Source organism: Engystomops pustulosus, chromosome 5, assembly GCF_040894005.1.
Source record: "Engystomops pustulosus chromosome 5, aEngPut4.maternal, whole genome shotgun sequence".
NCBI lineage: Eukaryota > Metazoa > Chordata > Amphibia > Anura > Leptodactylidae > Engystomops > Engystomops pustulosus.
Window position 1 is genome coordinate 48,661,238 of NC_092415.1, and position 20,427 is coordinate 48,681,664.

General features: G+C 45.9%; 1 protein-coding gene across 4 annotated transcripts in view; it reads right to left on the bottom strand.

The window, feature by feature from the left end:
• Positions 1–20,427, bottom strand: part of RP1 (RP1 axonemal microtubule associated) — a 312,070-nt gene that overhangs the window by 197,734 nt on the left and 93,909 nt on the right. For all 4 annotated transcript variants that reach the window (XM_072151901.1, XM_072151900.1, XM_072151899.1 and 1 more), the window contains exons 20-21: positions 7,513–7,645; positions 2,570–2,721 (exon numbers count right to left, since the gene is read on the bottom strand). In XM_072151901.1, coding sequence (XP_072008002.1) covers positions 2,570–2,721; positions 7,513–7,645 — 285 coding nt within the window. The remainder of the gene's footprint in view (positions 1–2,569; positions 2,722–7,512; positions 7,646–20,427) is intronic.

The following is a 20,427-nucleotide window of genomic DNA, read 5'->3' on the forward strand; positions in this document are numbered from 1 at the left end:
GATACGGTTTTTAGCGCTTTTTTGGGCAAAATAACAGACCAGCTAAACGCTGGCCTAGGGAGTTGTATACAGTTTAGTCCGTTCGCCAATTCATTAATCCCTTGCGCCACAAACTTATATCCCACTAAAAAATATGGAACAGTTCTAGCGCCACCCTGCGCTAAAAATAATAAATGTAACTCAATGGGGCAGATTTATCAAGCAGTCTGAAAGTCAGAATATTTCCAGTTGCCCATGGCAACCAATCACAGCTCAGCTTTCATTTCATCAGTGCTCATGAATATTTTAAAGGGGAGCTGTGATTGGTTGCCATGGGCAATTGGAAATATTCTGACTTTCAGACTGCTTGATAAATCTGCCCCAATATGTCTGCAAAAAATTGGCACACTGATGACATCCGTATGTGGTCAGTTTTCTCAAATGTTTCTAAGCAAAAAACTAGGCGGGGCAGAAAGTAGATTAGAAACCCATCAGTACTTTTTGATGACATGAAAGGTGAAATCTCACGGATGTCCCCGCGATCCATGCCGCAGATCGCGGGTACACCCGTGCCCCTCTCGGTGCCGCGGTCCCTATTGCCGCTGTCCCGCTCCCCGGCCCGGACTCACCTCTCCATGCTCCTGGATGTGCTCCGGCCTCCCGACTAGGCCGCGCGCTCCTGCTCCTAGAGTGCGCATGTGCTGGCTCTTCAAGATTTAGAGGGCCAGCGTCCACCTGATTGGAGCTCGTTAATCCGGCTAGCCCTTATTATCCGGCACCTCCCTTCACTTTAGCATTCTCTAGGAACTTCCAAGGTTTCCAGACCTCACTTCCCAGAGTCTTTCCAGTGTTCCCAGACACTTCTGCATCTGCATTTTCTGCTAGTGAAAGCCCTCCAGCCTCCCTTGTGTTTCCAGTGTTCCTCTGTGTTCCTGCATTGCCATAGTTTCTCCGTGTTCCTGCTGTGCCTTCCAGGGTTCCTGTCCAATGGTATCTTCAGTCCGCGCCAGTGTTACACGTGTTCCTCCATGTTTCCTGCTGTCATCTCAGGTTTGGACTGTTTTCTGCATTTCCTGCTGTAGTACCTTGGCTTCCACCGCGGGCCTAGTTGCAGTCGTGGAACGACCTGGTGGCACCCCGCTGCAGCAAGACCCTCCCGCTTTGCGGTGGGCTCTGGCGCAGACCAGGTGCCACTTAGACTCCGGTCTCAGGTTGTGACTAGCTCCATCACCTCCCGCGGTGGTCCAGAGGGGCCACAGACTCTTTTCTAAGAGACTCTCTGACAGTTCACCCCCTCCGAACTGTGACATGAAAAAATCTGATGCGGGTACAACATGGACTGCACATGTATATCACACTTCTGCATTTTTGTAGGCATGCCCGTCTAAATGAGCCCTTCTCCTGATTGGTTGAGGGTAGGACTTCTGGGACTGGAGAAGGACTCCATGAGACTGCTTCTCCTCCGATAAGTATTCCAGCTTAGTCAAAATCATAATATTTTAGTGAATGAGAAGTGGCTGAGTGGTGTGGTTGGCACCCATAGAATTCATGTTCGACCTGTCACTCCATCGATTAGGGAGAACGACACCCCCATTCTCCAGATCACTGGGATGGGGGGCATTCTTCAGAAAGGTGGGGATCGAAGAAATCTGACCATTACTCATCAGCAAACTTGATAAAACCCCATAAAGTAGTTTGTAAAACAGATTAGCTTGGGTTAGTGGGACCTGGTCTGGCTTACTCAATAGGACGTGGTTTAAGAGGTAACAGGGTGCTCTGAAATTGCGGAAGAATGTTAGGGCAAATAATAGGTGGCAAATACAAAGCTCATGACAAAAATTGATCCAAGGCTTTGTCTTAAACCCAGCATTTTGGTGGTAAATGAGTTGAAAAAGTGTGGTTTTGAATATGCAGGGTTTCTGATTTTCAAATGTAAAAATATTTTTGAAGCACTGATTTGAGCGCTGTGGTATTGTGACAATATATTGTATGCCCACTTTTTTGGTTTCATTTGGATAATGCCTGTTTTAACTTACAGAGATCCCAATTTATTAAAGTGACTGCACCAGTTTTGTGTCTGCCTTTACACTAGAACAAATGTCTTTGGCGCTTGCACATGTATTTAATAAGTGTCTGCTCCATAATTGTGACGCAGGTGCCCTGTGCTGAGAAAAAACAAACCCTTTTTATTTTGGTACTGCCTAAATTTAACAATGGAATCCATAATAAATCATATACAGGCAGTCCCCGGGTTACATACAAGATAGGGTCTGTAGGTTTGTTCTTAAGTTGAATTTGTATGTAAGTCGGAACTGTATATTTTATCATTGTAATCCCAGCCAGAACTTTTTTGGTCTCTATGACAATTGGATTTTAAAAATGTTGGGTTGTCATTAGAACCAGGATTAACACTAAAGCTTCATTACAGACACCTGTGATAACTGTTACAGCTGTTTATTGTAGCCTAGGACTAAAGTACAGTAAATTACCAACATCCAGAGGTCCGTTTGTAACTAGGGGTCGTATGTAAGTCGGGTGTTCTTAAGTAGGGGACCACCTGTATTGGAACATAACTAAAGAATTTACTTACCTGTCCTTGTTGGAAAGGACTTAACAAGTCAGGTCTGAACAGAATTCTTTTTCCTGAGTCTCCTCTTTCTCCAAACAGACAGATATAAACCGGAGCCTCAGTTCCTGCTTGTTCTAAATGTCCTGTATAGACATTGATCTTGTATTTCACAACTGGAAAACAGACATGTATCATCAGTATACAATCTATCTACTACAGTATGTGTAAAGACTAGAAATCTAGGCTAAGAGACTGACACAAGCAGTTATTATAGGGGTAGCAGAAGATGAGCGTAGCAAATTCCTTTCCTGATCCGCAGGTTAATCTGTACATCAGATTCATTGCAGACTTTGTGCTGGATTTTTCAACACATTCTCTGAAGATTTATTTAAGAGAGAAACTGGGTTATTTAGGAATTTTGGCAAAGATCTGTATTTTTGGTGCACAAAACATATCAGAATTTACTCTGGGATGTTAGATTGTGGTGCAAGGAGTTAATGAATTGGTGCATGATGGAAAAGGTTTAGAACTGTCTCCACATTCATGAAGGTGAAATAGAACACCAGCTTCTTGCAGCTCTAAGCGTGCGCCAAAAATTGTGACAAAAATAGTGTTGGGAAACTAGAAGAGCAGGAAAAGTGTTTGGGATTTCTAAGCTGTGCTAAAAGTGTGCAATTAAAAAAAAGAAATGGTGTGAGTGGCGGAAAAAGTCAAATATTGCTGCACCGACACTTAATAAATAGTAAATAAGATGCAGTAAAGACAAAATAAAAAACTAAACACATCCAGTTTACTGGTGGAGAGGGAATAATAAATGCCCCCCAAAATATTTAGGAACAGGGGGTGGATGCGGATATTAATAACACAGAAAACTGAACAACTTGGAACAAGTAAGGGATGCAAACCCCATCCACCCTTCCTCCAGAATTCCTTCTCAAGCATTAAAAAAGCATCTTTTAAATAATATGCTAATTAAATTTCCTGTAGCTTATCTCAATGAAGTTGGCCGGTATAGACATTGATGCCCCTTGGAGTCCTATTAGTGCTATTAGTCCAAAGACTTTGGGAGATAAAGATATCCCTATACAGGGATGTCAATCAAAGCAAATATACGGAGTGCTCGACTTCAATGCTCTCCACCTCTGTGTCAATGTGGAACTCATGAATATTTTTCAGTTTAGCAGGTGGCTTTTTAGGGGTTTGTACTGGTTTCCTAGTTTAGTTTATGCTGGCACGTTCACTTTCACAGTTGCTTCTGCCATAGACATTGAAAATAAGGCACTTACAGTCTCCCTTAACCTTACTGTTTGCACAGTTTTTGGAGCAAATTAGAACAGCTAAAAGCTGGTCTCAGGAGTTCTATTTAACCTTCAGGAATGGGGAGACATTTCTTATGCTTTATGTTAGTTGTTAGTGTTTGTTATTATTCCCTTGTGCCACAAAGCTATATATGAACCGATATAAGCTGCTAGCTGCTATTGCTTCAAATATAGGTACTGTATATACTCGAGTATAAGCCGACCTGAGTATAAGCCAAGATCCCTAATTTCATCACAAAAAAAATGGGAAAACCTATTGACTCGAGTATAAGCCGAGGGTGGGAAATTTACTGGTTAAAGCCTCCCCAGTATATAGCCAGCCAGCCCCCAGTATTATATAGTCTGCCAGCCCCTGGAGTATATAGCCTGCCAGCCCCCTGAAGTGTATAGCCAGCCAGCCCCCAGTAGTATACAGCCAGCCAGCCCCCTGTAGTATATAGCCAGCCAGTATGTAGCCTACAAAAAAAGCAAAAAACAGTGCACTCACCTTCTTACGCCGCCCTCCCCTGGCATGTCCTCTTCAAACGATTGATGCTCTGGTATCTTCTCTGTGTCTCTGCGCCGTCCATCGCAGGGATGGTGATGTCAGCTGCTTGCTGACATCATACTGTGCGCCTATGCCGGCACACAAAGTAGAACGTCAGCAAGCTGCTGACATCACGATCCCTGTGACAGATGGCACAGGGACACGGAGAAGATACCGGAGCATCAATCGATTGAAGAGGACGGGGGTAGAGGTCGGGGGGGCGGGGGATGCATCAGAAGGTGAGTACACGGTTTGTTTGTTTTCTTGACTCGAGTATAAGCCAAGTTAGGGTTTTTCAGCACACTGTTTCAGCACATATACTCAAGTATATACAGTATCTGGGATTATCTGGCCTAGAAATAAGGTTAAACAGTTTTTATTGTACCAATACCGTTACACAATAATATAAATAATAATATAAAAGAACAACACATCTGGATACTTGTGTTTTGCATTTGATTTTCAATCACTGTTTTCACTTTTTTTAAAAAAAACAATATATATATTAATAAAAGTTAAGTTTTATTGAAAGTCCAGATATGGGTTTCTTGAGTGGCTAAGGTATTTTCTGAGAATATGTACAGACCCCGCCAGGACTTTGGTCCTCTGATCATAAGTACAAAAAGTGTCTGGAAACTAGATTTGCAGGAAAAATCTTTGGATTCAAAAGCTGCGGCCAAATTGAGTGACAAAAAATAGAAAATGGTGTGTGGCAGAAAGGAAGCTAAATTGTGGTGCAGCCATGTCATAAATATGGTGCATAAAACGCAGAAACAAAAAAAGAAAAACTGTCGGAAAGCAAATAAAAAATGCCCTCCCTCCCCAGTTCTGGTTGGGTTGCTCAGTTTTCGGGTTCCTGGTGGTAGACTTCCTTTAAGAGGTTGTTTTTGAATGTCTCAGTCCATGCAGCCACCCGGCACTTTATAAATTACAAGCTGCAATTACTGTCTTTTCTTTGGTTTGTGTTACTGTTTAGCAGGCAGAACCACAGCTACCAGATCTAATATGAAGAAATACAAGAATTCTAAGCTGATTTGTAATACATTCAGTCATTTCTTTCCAAAAGCGGATATTAACAAAAGAGTCTCAAATTAAATGTGAAAGGAAAAGCAATTCTAAAATGTACCTTTCAGGGCACTGAACAGATAAGGAAGGCTTCATTTTATTTCGGACTGAAATATTGTAAGGTATTGGGTGATTTTATGGGGCTACGGGCTCAACAATGAAATTGAGAATAAGCAGCATAACATAAATGTAGGAACTAAAACAGTAAATCTAAATAAATATGAAACTATATCAAATGTAAAACTCTGCGTAATGCTTTTCAGTATTGAGAGAGTGTAGTGCATTCAGTATCAAGGTGTTAGCTTTGCCCAAATCTTGTATGTTTCTGCTTATGGTTCATAGATACAAACATAGATAATAGACAGACCCTTCTTATGCCAAACTGTATCATAGTCAAATATGGTCATGTTTAACCTGACTTTGATAACACGCTGTACCAGGATCTTACACAACGAACACCATTGAAATCAATGGAAAATGTTTCCTTTATGCTTTAGCCGTCATGTTAAATTTGGCAAAACCTGTAATAGTGATCCATGAAATGTATTAGTTCAGGCATAAAGCAGTTGCCACAAGTTTCACTGTCATCCCTTATCCACAGGATGGTAATAAAAACCTGATGGGTGGGGGTCCGTCCGAACTTCTCCAATCATTAGAATGAGTCCCCTGCAGTTCGCAAAAAGCCAATTTTTTGCTAATTGGTGGAGCCAATTCTTACTAAATGATGGAATGGCAGGTTGAACATGTGCTCTCCATCTCTATGCACTGCCTATGGAGTGCTGTGCTTGCCAATTTCCGATTTTCCCATAGCATTAAATGGAGCGACAGGAAGCATCATTTAGTGAGAACATGATCCCCCATTCTTGTCCATTCTCATGATTGGGGGTGGGTCCCAGTAGTTGGATTGCCACAATCAAATAGCAAAGAAAGCTCATACATATCTATATAGAGCAGTCCTAAGACTTTGGGGTTGGAATAACACTGTTGGCATTAATATATATATATATATATATATATATATATATATATATATATATATATATATAATCAGTTCTGTACTTTTATATCCTTATTATAAAAATGGGGGGATTTTGTAGAAATATATTTGAGGTAATTACCCCACTATGGTTTATATTATGGCAATCATTATAGCTTACACAAGATTGTTTGTAGAGATGTAAAACTCAAGATTTGGTGACGTTTCGCCAAAGTTTTTAAATATTTGGTTTAGATCTGAATCGAATTGTTCTGAAGTATATATCACCCATTAGTTCTCTTAAACACTGATTTTTTTTTTTTTATAAAAAGTTCCTATCTCATTTAGTTAATTTTCTCTTTTTATCATTAGGGTTTGGGTTAGAATTAGGACTAGGACTAACCCTAATGATAATCCTTCCCCTGACCCTAATACTAACCCTAATGAAAAAAATCTGCAGAATGTTGGCAGATTCATACCAAATCTATTAATCGATTATTTAATTTGTTCATAATGTGAGCCAGGATAGACAAAGCTTTGAAAGAAAAATGAGTTTATGTAGAGATAAAGGAGAAAATATGTCAAAAATCCTCTCCCAGTGTGCGGATTCATATCGGGGGGTGAGATGCTGCAGCTGCAGCCCCTTTACCCTCCTTCTACACTCTATCTATTACTAGTGTATAGTTCAGTGTTGTTAGAAGATAATGGAAATTCGGTAACAGGAAATCCAGAGAGCAAATATAAAGTGAGAAAAAAAGAGAATGTTTTTCTTTAACAGCGGCACATATAATGTTACTGTGCTGTGAGACCCAGAACATATAAATGCAGCTCATTAAGGGAAGATTAGAAATTGGAGTGAGCAGAAATTTTTATTAGCCTCATAAACAACCATTCAGTACTTAATAAGCAAATGCAAAATAAAAGTAAAATGCAGCATTTATTGTAGAGGAATTGTTATGGTTGAGTGAGCAGCATAGGATAAATCACATGTAGGTTATACAGTCGTATCCGCCAGCAGATCCTCTGCATACAGACTGTAGGAGGAAGGACAGGTCTTAGTCATGTCTATGATATGTACCTGGATAAATCCCAGCTCCGTTTTCAATGACTGGAAGCTCGCACATCAAATCTCCATTTCCACGATTCTTTGATAACCATCTGTTGGCTTCAAAAGTAAATGTTTTTCCATTTTTCATATTGTGAAGAATGGTCTAGGAAGATGGATTAGACATTTTTAAATGAGGAAAGTTATTTTATATGATTTTTATTTTATTCTACTGGTATTGTAATGAGACACAGAACAATGGCTGATGTAGGATGGTTGTATTGGGGCACAGTATTAGGCTTCATGCGCAAGGACATTGCCATGACCCTCTGCAGGCAGGCTGGGTCGCTAGTAATTAGGGTCATGACTAGAGATGAGCGAGTATACTCATCCGAGCTTGATGCTTGTTCGAGTATTAGCGTACGACTCGTTGCTCTGACGAGTATTTTGCCTGCTCGAGAACAAGCTTTCACTTAAGGAAACACAGTGAACACAGGATCATTTAAGGATCATTAAGGATCATTTAAGTGAAGAACACAGTGAACACAATGAACACAGTGAAGAAGACATTGCAGATGTTTCCGTACATCTGATAACTTATCAGAAGACATAAATGCAGAAAGGTGTTCTTCACAATAGTATGTGAAGAACAATATGTGTGAAGAATCTTTTCCTGCCTGGCTTGGACTCCTGTGTATCCTGCCATCCCTGCTTTAGACTTCTGTTTTTTGCCATGCCTGCCTTGGAAACCTGTATCTTGCCATGCTGACCTGTCTTGGACTCCGCACTTTACTTTTGTTGCTTGTTCTTTACTTTTCAGTTTGTTTTGTTAATAAAGGTTTTTTGTTATAAAAACATGACAGACAGAGTATAATGTGTAAGAAACTGCGGCTAACTCGCAGCCCCATAGTGTTCTATTGAGCATGTTCACGTTGCGGAGGGATAATCCTCATGCTTCGTGCCCCCCTTTTTCTGCTGTAAAGTCATCATTTCCTACGAACATCTGCAGGGTGAGTGTTGCTCCCCATATGATGTTAGATGGACCACATGTAAAGGCATGGACTATGGCTTGCAGACCGAAAAGTGGCCCTGCTACTAAAGTGTGAGCGCCAATATGACATGTCCATACTACAAATATATCAACTGAAAAAGCTGAGCACTATACTAGATTTTCAATATGACAGGATTTGTTTTGCAGGAGAAAGCTCTGTATTGGACATGAAATGGTTGATTTTAGTTGCAATGGGGTGAAGAACTGGTAGATGTATGGAGATAGGGTTAGATAACAAAACATATAGCGTAGTTATCAGTGTAGATCCCCTGCTACCATTGATTCTGGTGGCTCCCAATATAATCCTGGGTGAATAATATCAAAACCCTGGAAAATTAAATCAAATTATGGCGACAGGGGCGTTGCTAGGGTGGTAAAAGATCCGGGGCACGGGCCCCAATGCATGTGTATTGCACTTTCAGTAATGCCCCCTCCTGTACATAACCCCATCACATGTGGTTGTGCCAATAACAAGGTTACTTCTGGTATATACAGCTACAGAGAACAAAGGAGAAATCCCCATCACCACATCTTATGTTCCTCATTGTCCCTACATCTTGGTTCCCGGGCAGTGTTATCCTGCTGCCGCCCCTAACAATCTCTCCATATACTGTAAGGCTGCGCTCACACGTTTGTCTTGCATTTAAACAAAACCAGGAGCGTGTTACCCATCACATGTGTATTACTGGAAAATATATGTGATCAAACCGAGGCCTGTCCTAGTGCCATGTGTGAACACGCTCCAAGAAATGTCCCCCACACAGCCCCCCAGTAAGTAATGTGACCACACAGTCCCCCAGTAAGTAATGTGCCCCACACAGCCCCCCCGTAAGTAATGTGCCTCACACAGTCCCCCAGTAAGTAATGTGACCACACAGCCCCCCCAGTAAGTAATGTGCCCACACAGCCCCCCCATAAGTAATGTCCTCACACAGCCCACCAGTAATGTCCTCACACAGCCCCCCAGTAACTAATGTGCCTCACACAGCCCCCCAGTAATGTCCTCACACAGCCCCCCAGTAATGTCCCCACACAGCCCCCCAGTAAGTAATGTGCCCACACAGCCCCCCAGTAAATAATGTGCCTCACACAGCCCCCCAGTAAATAATGTGCCTCACACAGTCCCCCAGGAAATAATGTGCCTCACACAGCCCCCCCAGTAAATAATGTGCCTCACACAGCCCCCCAGTAAATAATGTGCCTCACACAGCTCCCCCAGTAAGTAATGTGCCTCACACAGCCCCCCAGTAAATAATGTGCCTCACACAGCCCCCCAGTAAGTAATGTGCCTCACACAGTCCCCCCAGTAAGTAATGTGCCTCACACAGCCCCCCAGTAAGTAATGTGCCTCACACACAGCCCCCCATAAGTAATGTGCCTCACACAGCCCCCCATAAGTAATGTGCCTCACACACAGCTCCCCAGTAAATAATGTGCCTCACACAGCCCCCCAGTAAGTAATGTGCCTCACACAGTCCCCCCAGTAAGTAATGTGCCTCACACAGCCCCCCAGTAAGTAATGTGCCTCACACACAGCCCCCCATAAGTAATGTGCCTCACACAGCCCCCCATAAGTAATGTGCCTCACGCACAGCCCCCCAGTAAATAATGTGCCTCACACAGCCCCCCAGTAAGTAATGTGCCTCACACACAGCCCCCCATAAGTAATGTGCCTCACACAGCCCCCCATAAGTAATGTGCCTCACACACAGCCCCCCAGTAAATAATGTGCCTCACACAGCCCCCCAGTAAGTAATGTGCCTCACACAGCCCCCCCCAGTAATGTGCCCACACAGCCCCCCATAAGTAATGTGCCTCACACAGCCCCCCATAAGTAATGTGCCTCACACAGCCCCCCATAAGTAATGTGCCTCACACAGCCCCCCATAAGTAATGTGCCTCACACAGCCCCCCATAAGTAATGTGCCTCACACACAGCCCCCCAGTAAATAATGTGCCTCACACAGCCCCCAAGTGAGTAATGTGCCTCACACAGCCCCCCAGTAAATAATGTGCCTCACACAGCCCCCCATAAGTAATGTGCCTCACACACAGCCCCCCAGTAAATAATGTGCCTCACACAGCCCCCAAGTGAGTAATGTGCCTCACACAGCCCCCCATAAGTAATGTGCCTCACACAGCCCCCCATAAGTAATGTGCCTCACACACAGCCCCCCAGTAAATAATGTTCCTCACACAGCCCCCCCAGTAAATAATGTGCCTCACACAGCCCCCCAGTAAATAATGTGCCTCACACAGCTCCCCCAGTAAGTAATGTGCCTCACACAGTCCCCCAGTAAATAATGTGCCTCACACAGCCCCCCAGTAAGTAATGTGCCTCACACAGTCCCCCCAGTAAGTAATGTGCCTCACACAGCCCCCCAGTAAGTAATGTGCCTCACACACAGCCCCCCATAAGTAATGTGCCTCACACAGCCCCCCATAAGTAATGTGCCTCACACACAGCCCCTCAGTAAATAATGTGCCTCACACAGCCCCCCAGTAAGTAATGTGCCTCACACAGTCCCCCCAGTAAGTAATGTGCCTCACACAGCCCCCCAGTAAGTAATGTGCCTCACACACAGCCCCCCATAAGTAATGTGCCTCACACAGCCCCCCATAAGTAATGTGCCTCACACACAGCCCCCCAGTAAATAATGTGCCTCACACAGCCCCCCAGTAAGTAATGTGCCTCACACACAGCCCCCCATAAGTAATGTGCCTCACACAGCCCCCCATAAGTAATGTGCCTCACGCACAGCCCCCCAGTAAGTAATGTGCCTCACACAGTCCCCCCAGTAAGTAATGTGCCTCACACAGCCCCCCATAAGTAATGTGCCTCACGCACAGCCCCCCAGTAAATAATGTGCCTCACACAGCCCCCCAGTAAGTAATGTGCCTCACACACAGCCCCCCATAAGTAATGTGCCTCACACAGCCCCCCATAAGTAATGTGCCTCACACACAGCCCCCCAGTAAATAATGTGCCTCACACAGCCCCCCAGTAAGTAATGTGCCTCACACAGCCCCCCATAAGTAATGTGCCTCACACACAGCCCCCCAGTAAATAATGTGCCTCACACAGCCCCCAAGTGAGTAATGTGCCTCACACAGCCCCCCAGTAAATAATGTGCCTCACACAGCCCCCCATAAGTAATGTGCCTCACACACAGCCCCCCAGTAAATAATGTGCCTCACACAGCCCCCAAGTGAGTAATGTGCCTCACACAGCCCCCCATAAGTAATGTGCCTCACACAGCCCCCCAGTAAATAATGTGCCTCACACAGCCCCCCAGTAAGTAATGTGCCTCACACAGTCCCCCCAGTAAGTAATGTGCCTCACACAGCCCCCCAGTAAGTAATGTGCCTCACACACAGCCCCCCATAAGTAATGTGCCTCACACAGCCCCCCATAAGTAATGTGCCTCACACACAGCCCCTCAGTAAATAATGTGCCTCACACAGCCCCCCAGTAAGTAATGTGCCTCACACAGTCCCCCCAGTAAGTAATGTGCCTCACACAGCCCCCCAGTAAGTAATGTGCCTCACACACAGCCCCCCATAAGTAATGTGCCTCACACAGCCCCCCATAAGTAATGTGCCTCACACACAGCCCCCCAGTAAATAATGTGCCTCACACAGCCCCCCAGTAAGTAATGTGCCTCACACACAGCCCCCCATAAGTAATGTGCCTCACACAGCCCCCCATAAGTAATGTGCCTCACGCACAGCCCCCCAGTAAGTAATGTGCCTCACACAGTCCCCCCAGTAAGTAATGTGCCTCACACAGCCCCCCAGTAAGTAATGTGCCTCACACACAGCCCCCCATAAGTAATGTGCCTCACACAGCCCCCCATAAGTAATGTGCCTCACGCACAGCCCCCCAGTAAATAATGTGCCTCACACAGCCCCCCAGTAAGTAATGTGCCTCACACACAGCCCCCCATAAGTAATGTGCCTCACACAGCCCCCCATAAGTAATGTGCCTCACACACAGCCCCCCAGTAAATAATGTGCCTCACACAGCCCCCCAGTAAGTAATGTGCCTCACACAGCCCCCCATAAGTAATGTGCCTCACACAGCCCCCCATAAGTAATGTGCCTCACACACAGCCCCCCAGTAAATAATGTGCCTCACACAGCCCCCAAGTGAGTAATGTGCCTCACACAGCCCCCCAGTAAATAATGTGCCTCACACAGCCCCCCATAAGTAATGTGCCTCACACACAGCCCCCCAGTAAATAATGTGCCTCACACAGCCCCCAAGTGAGTAATGTGCCTCACACAGCCCCCCATAAGTAATGTGCCTCACACAGCCCCCCATAAGTAATGTGCCTCACACACAGCCCCCCAGTAAATAATGTTCCTCACACAGCCCCCCCAGTAAATAATGTGCCTCACACAGCCCCCCAGTAAATAATGTGCCTCACACAGCTCCCCCAGTAAGTAATGTGCCTCACACAGCCCCCCAGTAAATAATGTGCCTCACACAGCCCCCCAGTAAGTAATGTGCCTCACACAGTCCCCCCAGTAAGTAATGTGCCTCACACAGCCCCCCAGTAAGTAATGTGCCTCACACACAGCCCCCCATAAGTAATGTGCCTCACACAGCCCCCCATAAGTAATGTGCCTCACACACAGCCCCTCAGTAAATAATGTGCCTCACACAGCCCCCCAGTAAGTAATGTGCCTCACACAGTCCCCCCAGTAAGTAATGTGCCTCACACAGCCCCCCAGTAAGTAATGTGCCTCACACACAGCCCCCCATAAGTAATGTGCCTCACACAGCCCCCCATAAGTAATGTGCCTCACACACAGCCCCCCAGTAAATAATGTGCCTCACACAGCCCCCCAGTAAGTAATGTGCCTCACACACAGCCCCCCATAAGTAATGTGCCTCACACAGCCCCCCATAAGTAATGTGCCTCACACACAGCCCCCCAGTAAATAATGTGCCTCACACAGCCCCCCAGTAAGTAATGTGCCCACACAGCCCCCCATAAGTAATGTGCCTCACACAGCCCCCCATAAGTAATGTGCCTCACACAGCCCCCCATAAGTAATGTGCCTCACACAGCCCCCCATAAGTAATGTGCCTCACACAGCCCCCCATAAGTAATGTGCCTCACACAGCCCCCCATAAGTAATGTGCCTCACACACAGCCCCCCAGTAAGTAATGTGCCCACAAAGCCCCCCAGTAAATAATGTGCCTCACACACAGCCCCCCAGTAAATAATGTGCCTCACACACAGCCCCCCAGTAAGTAATGTGCCTCACACACAGCCCCCCAGTAAGTAATGTGCCTCACACACAGCCCCCCAGTAAGTAATGTGCCTCACACACAGCCCCCCAGTAAGTAATGTGCCTCACACACAGCCCCCAGTAAGTAATGTGCCTGACACACAGCCCCCAGTAATGTCCCCACACAGTCCCCCAGTAAGTAATGTGCCTCACACAGCCCCCCAGGAAATAATGTGCCCACACAGCCCCCCCAGTAAATAATGTGCCTCACACATCCCCCCAGTAAATAATGTGCCTCACACAGCCCCCAGTAAATAATGTGCCTCACACAGCCCCCCCAGTAAGTAATGTGCCTCACGCAGCCCTCCAGTAAATAATGTGCCTCACACAGTCCCCCCAGTAAATAATGTGCCTCACACATCCCCCCAGTAAATAATGTGCCTCACACAGCCCCCCAGTAAGTAATGTGCCTCACACAGCCCCCCCAGTAAATAATGTGCCTCACACACAGCCCCCCAGTAAATAATGTGCCTCACACAGCCCCCCAGTAAATAATGTGCCCCACACACAGCCCCCCAGTAAATAATGTGCCTCACACAGCCCCCCAGTAAATAATGTGCCTCACACAGCCCCCCAGTAAATAATGTGCCCCACACAATCCCCCATAAGTAATGTGCCTCACACAGCCCCCAGTAAATAATGTGCCTCACACAGTCCCCCCAGTAAATAATGTGCCTCACACAGCCCCCCAGTAAATAATGTGCCTCACACACAGCCCCCCAGTAAATAATGTGCCTCACACAGCCCCCCAGTAAATAATGTGCCTCACACAGCCCCCCAGTAAATAATGTGCCTCACACAGCCCCCCAGTAAATAATGTGCCCCACACAATCCCCCATAAGTAATGTGCCTCACACAGCCCCCAGTAAATAATGTGCCTCACACACAGCCCCCCAGTAAATAATGTGCCTCACACACAGCCCCCAGTAAATAATGTGCCTCACACAGCCCCCCAGTAAGTAATGTGCCTCACACACAGCCCCCCAGTAAGTAATGTGCCTCACACACAGCCCCCCAGTAAATAATGTGCCTCACACAGTCCCCCCAGTAAGTAATGTGCCTCACACACAGCCCCCAGGAAATAATGTGCCTCACACAGCCCCCCAGTAAGTAATGTGCCTCACACACAGCCCCCCAGTAAGTAATGTGCCTCACACACAGCCCCCCAGGAAATAATGTGCCTCACACAGTCCCCCCAGGAAATAATGTGCCTCACACAGCCCCCCCAGGAAATAATGTGCCCCACAATGTTCTCCCCCTTCCCTAGTCCCTGTCATGTTTCTCACCTCACAGATGCATCTCTCTCTCTCTCTCTTTCTGTGCGCTGCTTTCCCCTGCAGGTCATGTGATCATGACATCATCATAGGTCCTTGAGCCTCTGGAACTCCCGGAGGCTAGGTCCTTGCAGGGGAAAGCAGCGCCTGCACTCGTTCTCATCACGATCTGAGGACACAGATCGTGATGTGAACGAGAGGGAAGGAATCTCCCGGGCAGATGATCTGCTGACCCGAGGAGATTCGGGGCACTGGCCAAAAGATCCGGGGCACGAGCCCCGGATCTTTTGACCTAGCGACGCCCCTGTATGGCGATCATCCATGCATTTTGCTTAAAGGAAATCTACCATCTGGAATCTACCATTAGGGTAGATCTTACAGTGTGTTCCTAGTAACATCCTGAGCCCTAAACTGGCTTTCCCTAATACTATAATACTTTCCAGCCTTATCTACACTTTATCTAGCTAATATGCTAATTTCTGCAGATGCTACAGAGGCATGGAGTCGCCTTTCTGGATTGTGGGAGCAAATGGAAACTCTACTCCCCAGTAGCCTCTGTTGTCCTACCTCCTTCTGCCTTCTGCTTCTGTCACTATGGGGCTCATTTACTAAGGGCCCGAATCGCTCATTTTAGTCAGGTTTCCCGAAAATTACCGGTGTGCGCCGAATTACCCTGGTTTTTGGCGCACGCGATCGGATTGTGTCACATCCGCGCCGGCTTGCACGTGACGGAAATCGGTGGGTGTGGCCGTCGGAAAACAGGACGGATTTGGAAAAAACGTGGTATTTAAAAAAGAATTTGTGTCGCTTGACACGCACTTACATGCACCAGGAATAGGATGGTGAACTCGGTGCAGCAGCGACACCTGGTGAACATCGGGCGCATGACCTTAGTGAATCACCGGAAGACCCGAATCCTCGTCTGAGAAAGCGCCGCTGGATCGCGACAGGACTGGGTAAGTAAATGAGCCCCTATATGTTTATTTAGCTCTAAAATGTATATGTAGGATAAAATGAGAAAACACAACTTAGATTATATTATGCAGTTTCTTGAGTCTGGCAATACCCTACATGTACTGTAGATATAAACAACTTTATGGGCCCATAACAGATGACAGAAGGGAAAGAGCGCCATCACGCTTTTGGAGGGCCAATTTTGTTGAAACAATTTTAAGGTGCAATGTGGCAATTGCTGAGCCTATAAAATACCAGAACAAGAGAAACCCCTAAAAAATAATCCCATTTAAAAACTAAACCCCTCAAGGAGTATTGTTACACTATTTTTGTGGTGGCGTTACCCCATTAAATACGTTTTTGTTTTATACACCATGGGGCACATTTACTAAGGGTCCGCAGCCGCGAATCCGTCGGGTTTTTCCCGAATATTTCCGCTTTGCGCTGTATTTTACAGGATTGTGGCGCACTTTTGCGCGACTTTCGCGCGACAGAAATCGGGGGGCGTGGCCACCGGACAACCCGAAGGATTCGGAAAAACTGCAGAATTTAAAAAGCCATTTGTGTCGCAAGATCAAGCACTCGCATACACCAGAAAAAAGCAGGTGAACTTCGGCGGACCTCGGCGCAGCAGCGACACCTGGTGAATATCGGCGCACGGACCTTAGTGAATCCCGGCAGAACCCGAATCAGCGTCGGAGAACCCGCCGCTGGATCGCGACTGGACCGGGTAAGTAAATGTGCCCCCATATATATCATGTTATTTATGTTCTATGCTTCAGCACGATTACGATGATATCTCTTTTATATAGCTGTTTTATGTGTGAATAATTTTGTATAGTAAAAGCTCATTTGGAGAGGTATAACATTTTGATTTTTTTTTCTTGATTCAACTGTATTAGGGCTTATGTTTTGCATGATGAGTTGTACTTTTTTAATAGAATCGTGGTGTAAATGTGACTTTTAAATAAAAAACCAACAGCTTTATCAATATTTTCAACCAGCATGAACTAGGTCTAGTATAAACAGACATACAGGGGGTCATTTACTTAGAACCCGAATCGATCTTTTTCATCGGATTTCCCAAAAATTACCGGTTTGCACCGAATTGCCCCAGGTTTTTGGCGCACGTGATCGGATTGTGGTGCATCAGCGCCGGCATGCATGCAACGGTAATTGGGGGCGTGGCCGTGGGAAAACCTGATGGATTCAGAAAAACCGCAGTATTTTAAAAAAAAATGTGTCGCTGGACACGCGCTTACCTGCACCCAGGATAGGATGGTGAACTCCGGCGAACTCTGGCGGACTTCAGTGCAGCAGCGACACCTGGTGGACAACGGGCATACTACCTTAGTGATTCGCCGGAAGACCCGAATCCTCGGCGTACAATGCGCCGCTGGATCGCAACAGGAACGGGTAAGTAAATGTGCCCCACAATCTCAGCCCAATGGGCCTCTTTACATTTACAGGTAAATGACAAATGGACATAGCATTTGAGATTTTTTTCCATGCTGGATTTACAAGTAATAATATTTTCTTGTTCTTCTCTGTCCATTTGATTTTAGATTTACCACAAATTTTCTCTGCCCCAGCAAGGGAGACAAACATTCATTAAATGTGACATTTTGATCAATTTTTTATTTCTTTTTTTGTTTGGTTGGATGCACAAAAATTCAAATTTTTGGCATTTTTTTCAGTGTTCACTGTATGGGCTTAACAATGATTTTATTTTATTGTATGCGTTGTTACGGACATGGCAATACGTTATATGTACTGTTTGTGTGGTGATTTGCACTTTTTATTTTAATATGTAGGAGTTTGAGGCATTTAGGAGACTTTTATTACTTTCAATTTTTTTAATTTCCAAATAAAAAATTTTAATGTCCCACTCTGGGACTTGAACAAGTGATCATCTGATCACTTGTTCAAAGTAATACACTGCCATACAGCATGACAGTGTATTACAGTAGTCAGCCTATGCAGATAAATAGACTGACACACACTCCTGTCTCTGACAGGATCTGTCATCATTCTGCTGGCGGCAGCTCTGGAGCCCTTGTCCAGACAACGGCACTGCCATGGAGATGATCAACGCCCCCCACTACCCGGCACCTTGGGCACCAATGGTGGGGGCGGGAAGGTACAGAAGCCCTATAGATGCTGCGGTCATGTTTAATCACCATCATGATCCCAGCTGTTACATCAGAGTCCCGGCTGGCGCATGTTGCCTGGCTCTGGCACTACTGTCACTGTTAACAATTGTGAAGGTGACAGCACTGCAGGACGAAAATGTACGTCCGGGGCGGCAGTTACCCACCGACCTGGACGTACATTTACATCATACGTGGTCAAGGGGTTAATATCCTGATGGTAGGTTTCCCTTAAAAATCAGAAGCCATTCTCAGTGATAATTTTGACTGCAATTTATACTATAGAATATATTGTTTCCTCTTTATTTCATACACATGTAAATGCAGTACTAGAAATCTTTCGATGATGAGTTTCGCTGAATAATAGCTACATTCTATTCATAAATATGCAAATTTTGATAATTTTCATTTTTAACTCTTATCAAGTCTGACATTCATTATCTATGGCTTCGGCTGTATAAACCATCTATCAATCTAAGGATCCCAGATGAAAGCTCTAAGATCTTCTCCAGGCAGAATATCTATTGTATGAGTTACATGCAAAATAACAGATTAAAGCTCAGGGAGTGCAGAACTTTGTGTTAAGACGTCTAGTGCAGACAGTGAAGGGGAAGACAGGAGAGTAGTGAGGGGGTTCTTTCAGTGATCAGCACATTAAAGACGACTGTGACAGTTCTGTTCATTGCTGCAGCAGCCTCCAGCAGAGAGAGCAGGCAGTCCGCTGCCACAGGTGACATACAGGAGTCTATAGGAGAAGTGTTCATTACTAGCAAGTGCCTAATAAACACAAGGCCTGGGAAATATCACCTCTCCGAGACTCCTGATCTTCTTTAGACACAGTTTTATGCCATTGCAACATCCCCCACCAGGGCCTAACCTTTTCCTTGGGGCCTGGAGGCAGCCGGGGCCCAGAATACCGGAGTGGCTGGCGGTTGTGGCCTAGGCACGCTGTGGCCACGGTCCTTGGTATGGGGACCGGAGGGCTGTCCTACAGCCTGGCAGGTCTCCAGCAGGTGGTGTGTGCAAGAAATATGGAGGGAGAGGCTGGTGGACTCCCCAGGTCAACCCCTGAGTATCCGTAATATATGTCCCTGGGTGATGGATGGGGAGCCATTGGTGGTACAGCCTTATCCAGGGAACAGACAAGGGGACATAGTGCAAAATAACTCATGGTTCTTTATTAGAACAACTGCAGGCACAGATTCCGGATTACTGGAGATTCCGGATTACTGGAGATTTCAGATTACTGGAGTGGGCATTGAGAGTGGTCCTCAGGAATTGGGTCACCAGTCTGGTAGCAGATGCAGACTGGGATGGAGCTGTGTCCAGATGTGGAAGCTGCAGCTTTAATCCTGGGTTTAGCTGAGTGTTAGTGCTGATGGTGCACAGACAATGGGGCAGATTTACTTACCCGGTCCGTTCGCGATTCAGCGGCGTGTTCTCTGCGGTGGATTCGGGACAGGCCGGGATTCATCAAGGTAGTTCCTCCGCCGTCCACCGGGTGGCGCTGCTGCGCTGAATAGCATCTGAACGCACTCAACTTCACCAAGCCGGACCAAGTGAAGGTAAGCGCGTCCCAAGCGACACTTTTATTGTTTTAAATGCGGCGGTTTTTCCGAATCCGTCGGGTTTTTCGCTCTTGAGGCAATACAGGGAAAATCGTCGCAAATCGGAAATATTTGGGTAACACGTCGGGAAAACGCGAATCGGGCCCTTAGTAAATGACCCCCACTGTTTCTCTCCTCTATGACAGGATGTGCTCTATAGTGAGAGCTGAGGCCTAGGCGGACTGTGGTAAGAGCATATGCTCTAAGATCTGACCTCTCTGGTAAGAGGTGGCTGGGAAGAGGACTTGCCCCTCCCTATCCAGGGGTTTTCTTATCCTGGTCAGGTGGTGGCTTACTCTCCAATCACACTTCAGTGTACATGGTGCAATACAATTGCTAGACAGAACCATTGCCTGTTCTGGTAGAACCTACAGCTGCTGAATACCTAATAACCCAGTGCTAGAACGTACTAGAATGTTCATGACTCCTTCAGACAGCTCCTAACCTGGAGAGGGCGCTGTTCTCAACTACTCCTCTGTCCATGTATTGGCAGGGATGTTGCACCATGTTGTATAGATATCACTGATGTGATGCTCACCCTTCCAGTGTTTTTTTCGAAGTTTAGCCATTCATTTTAACCCCTTAAGGACAAAGCCTTTTTTTGGTCATT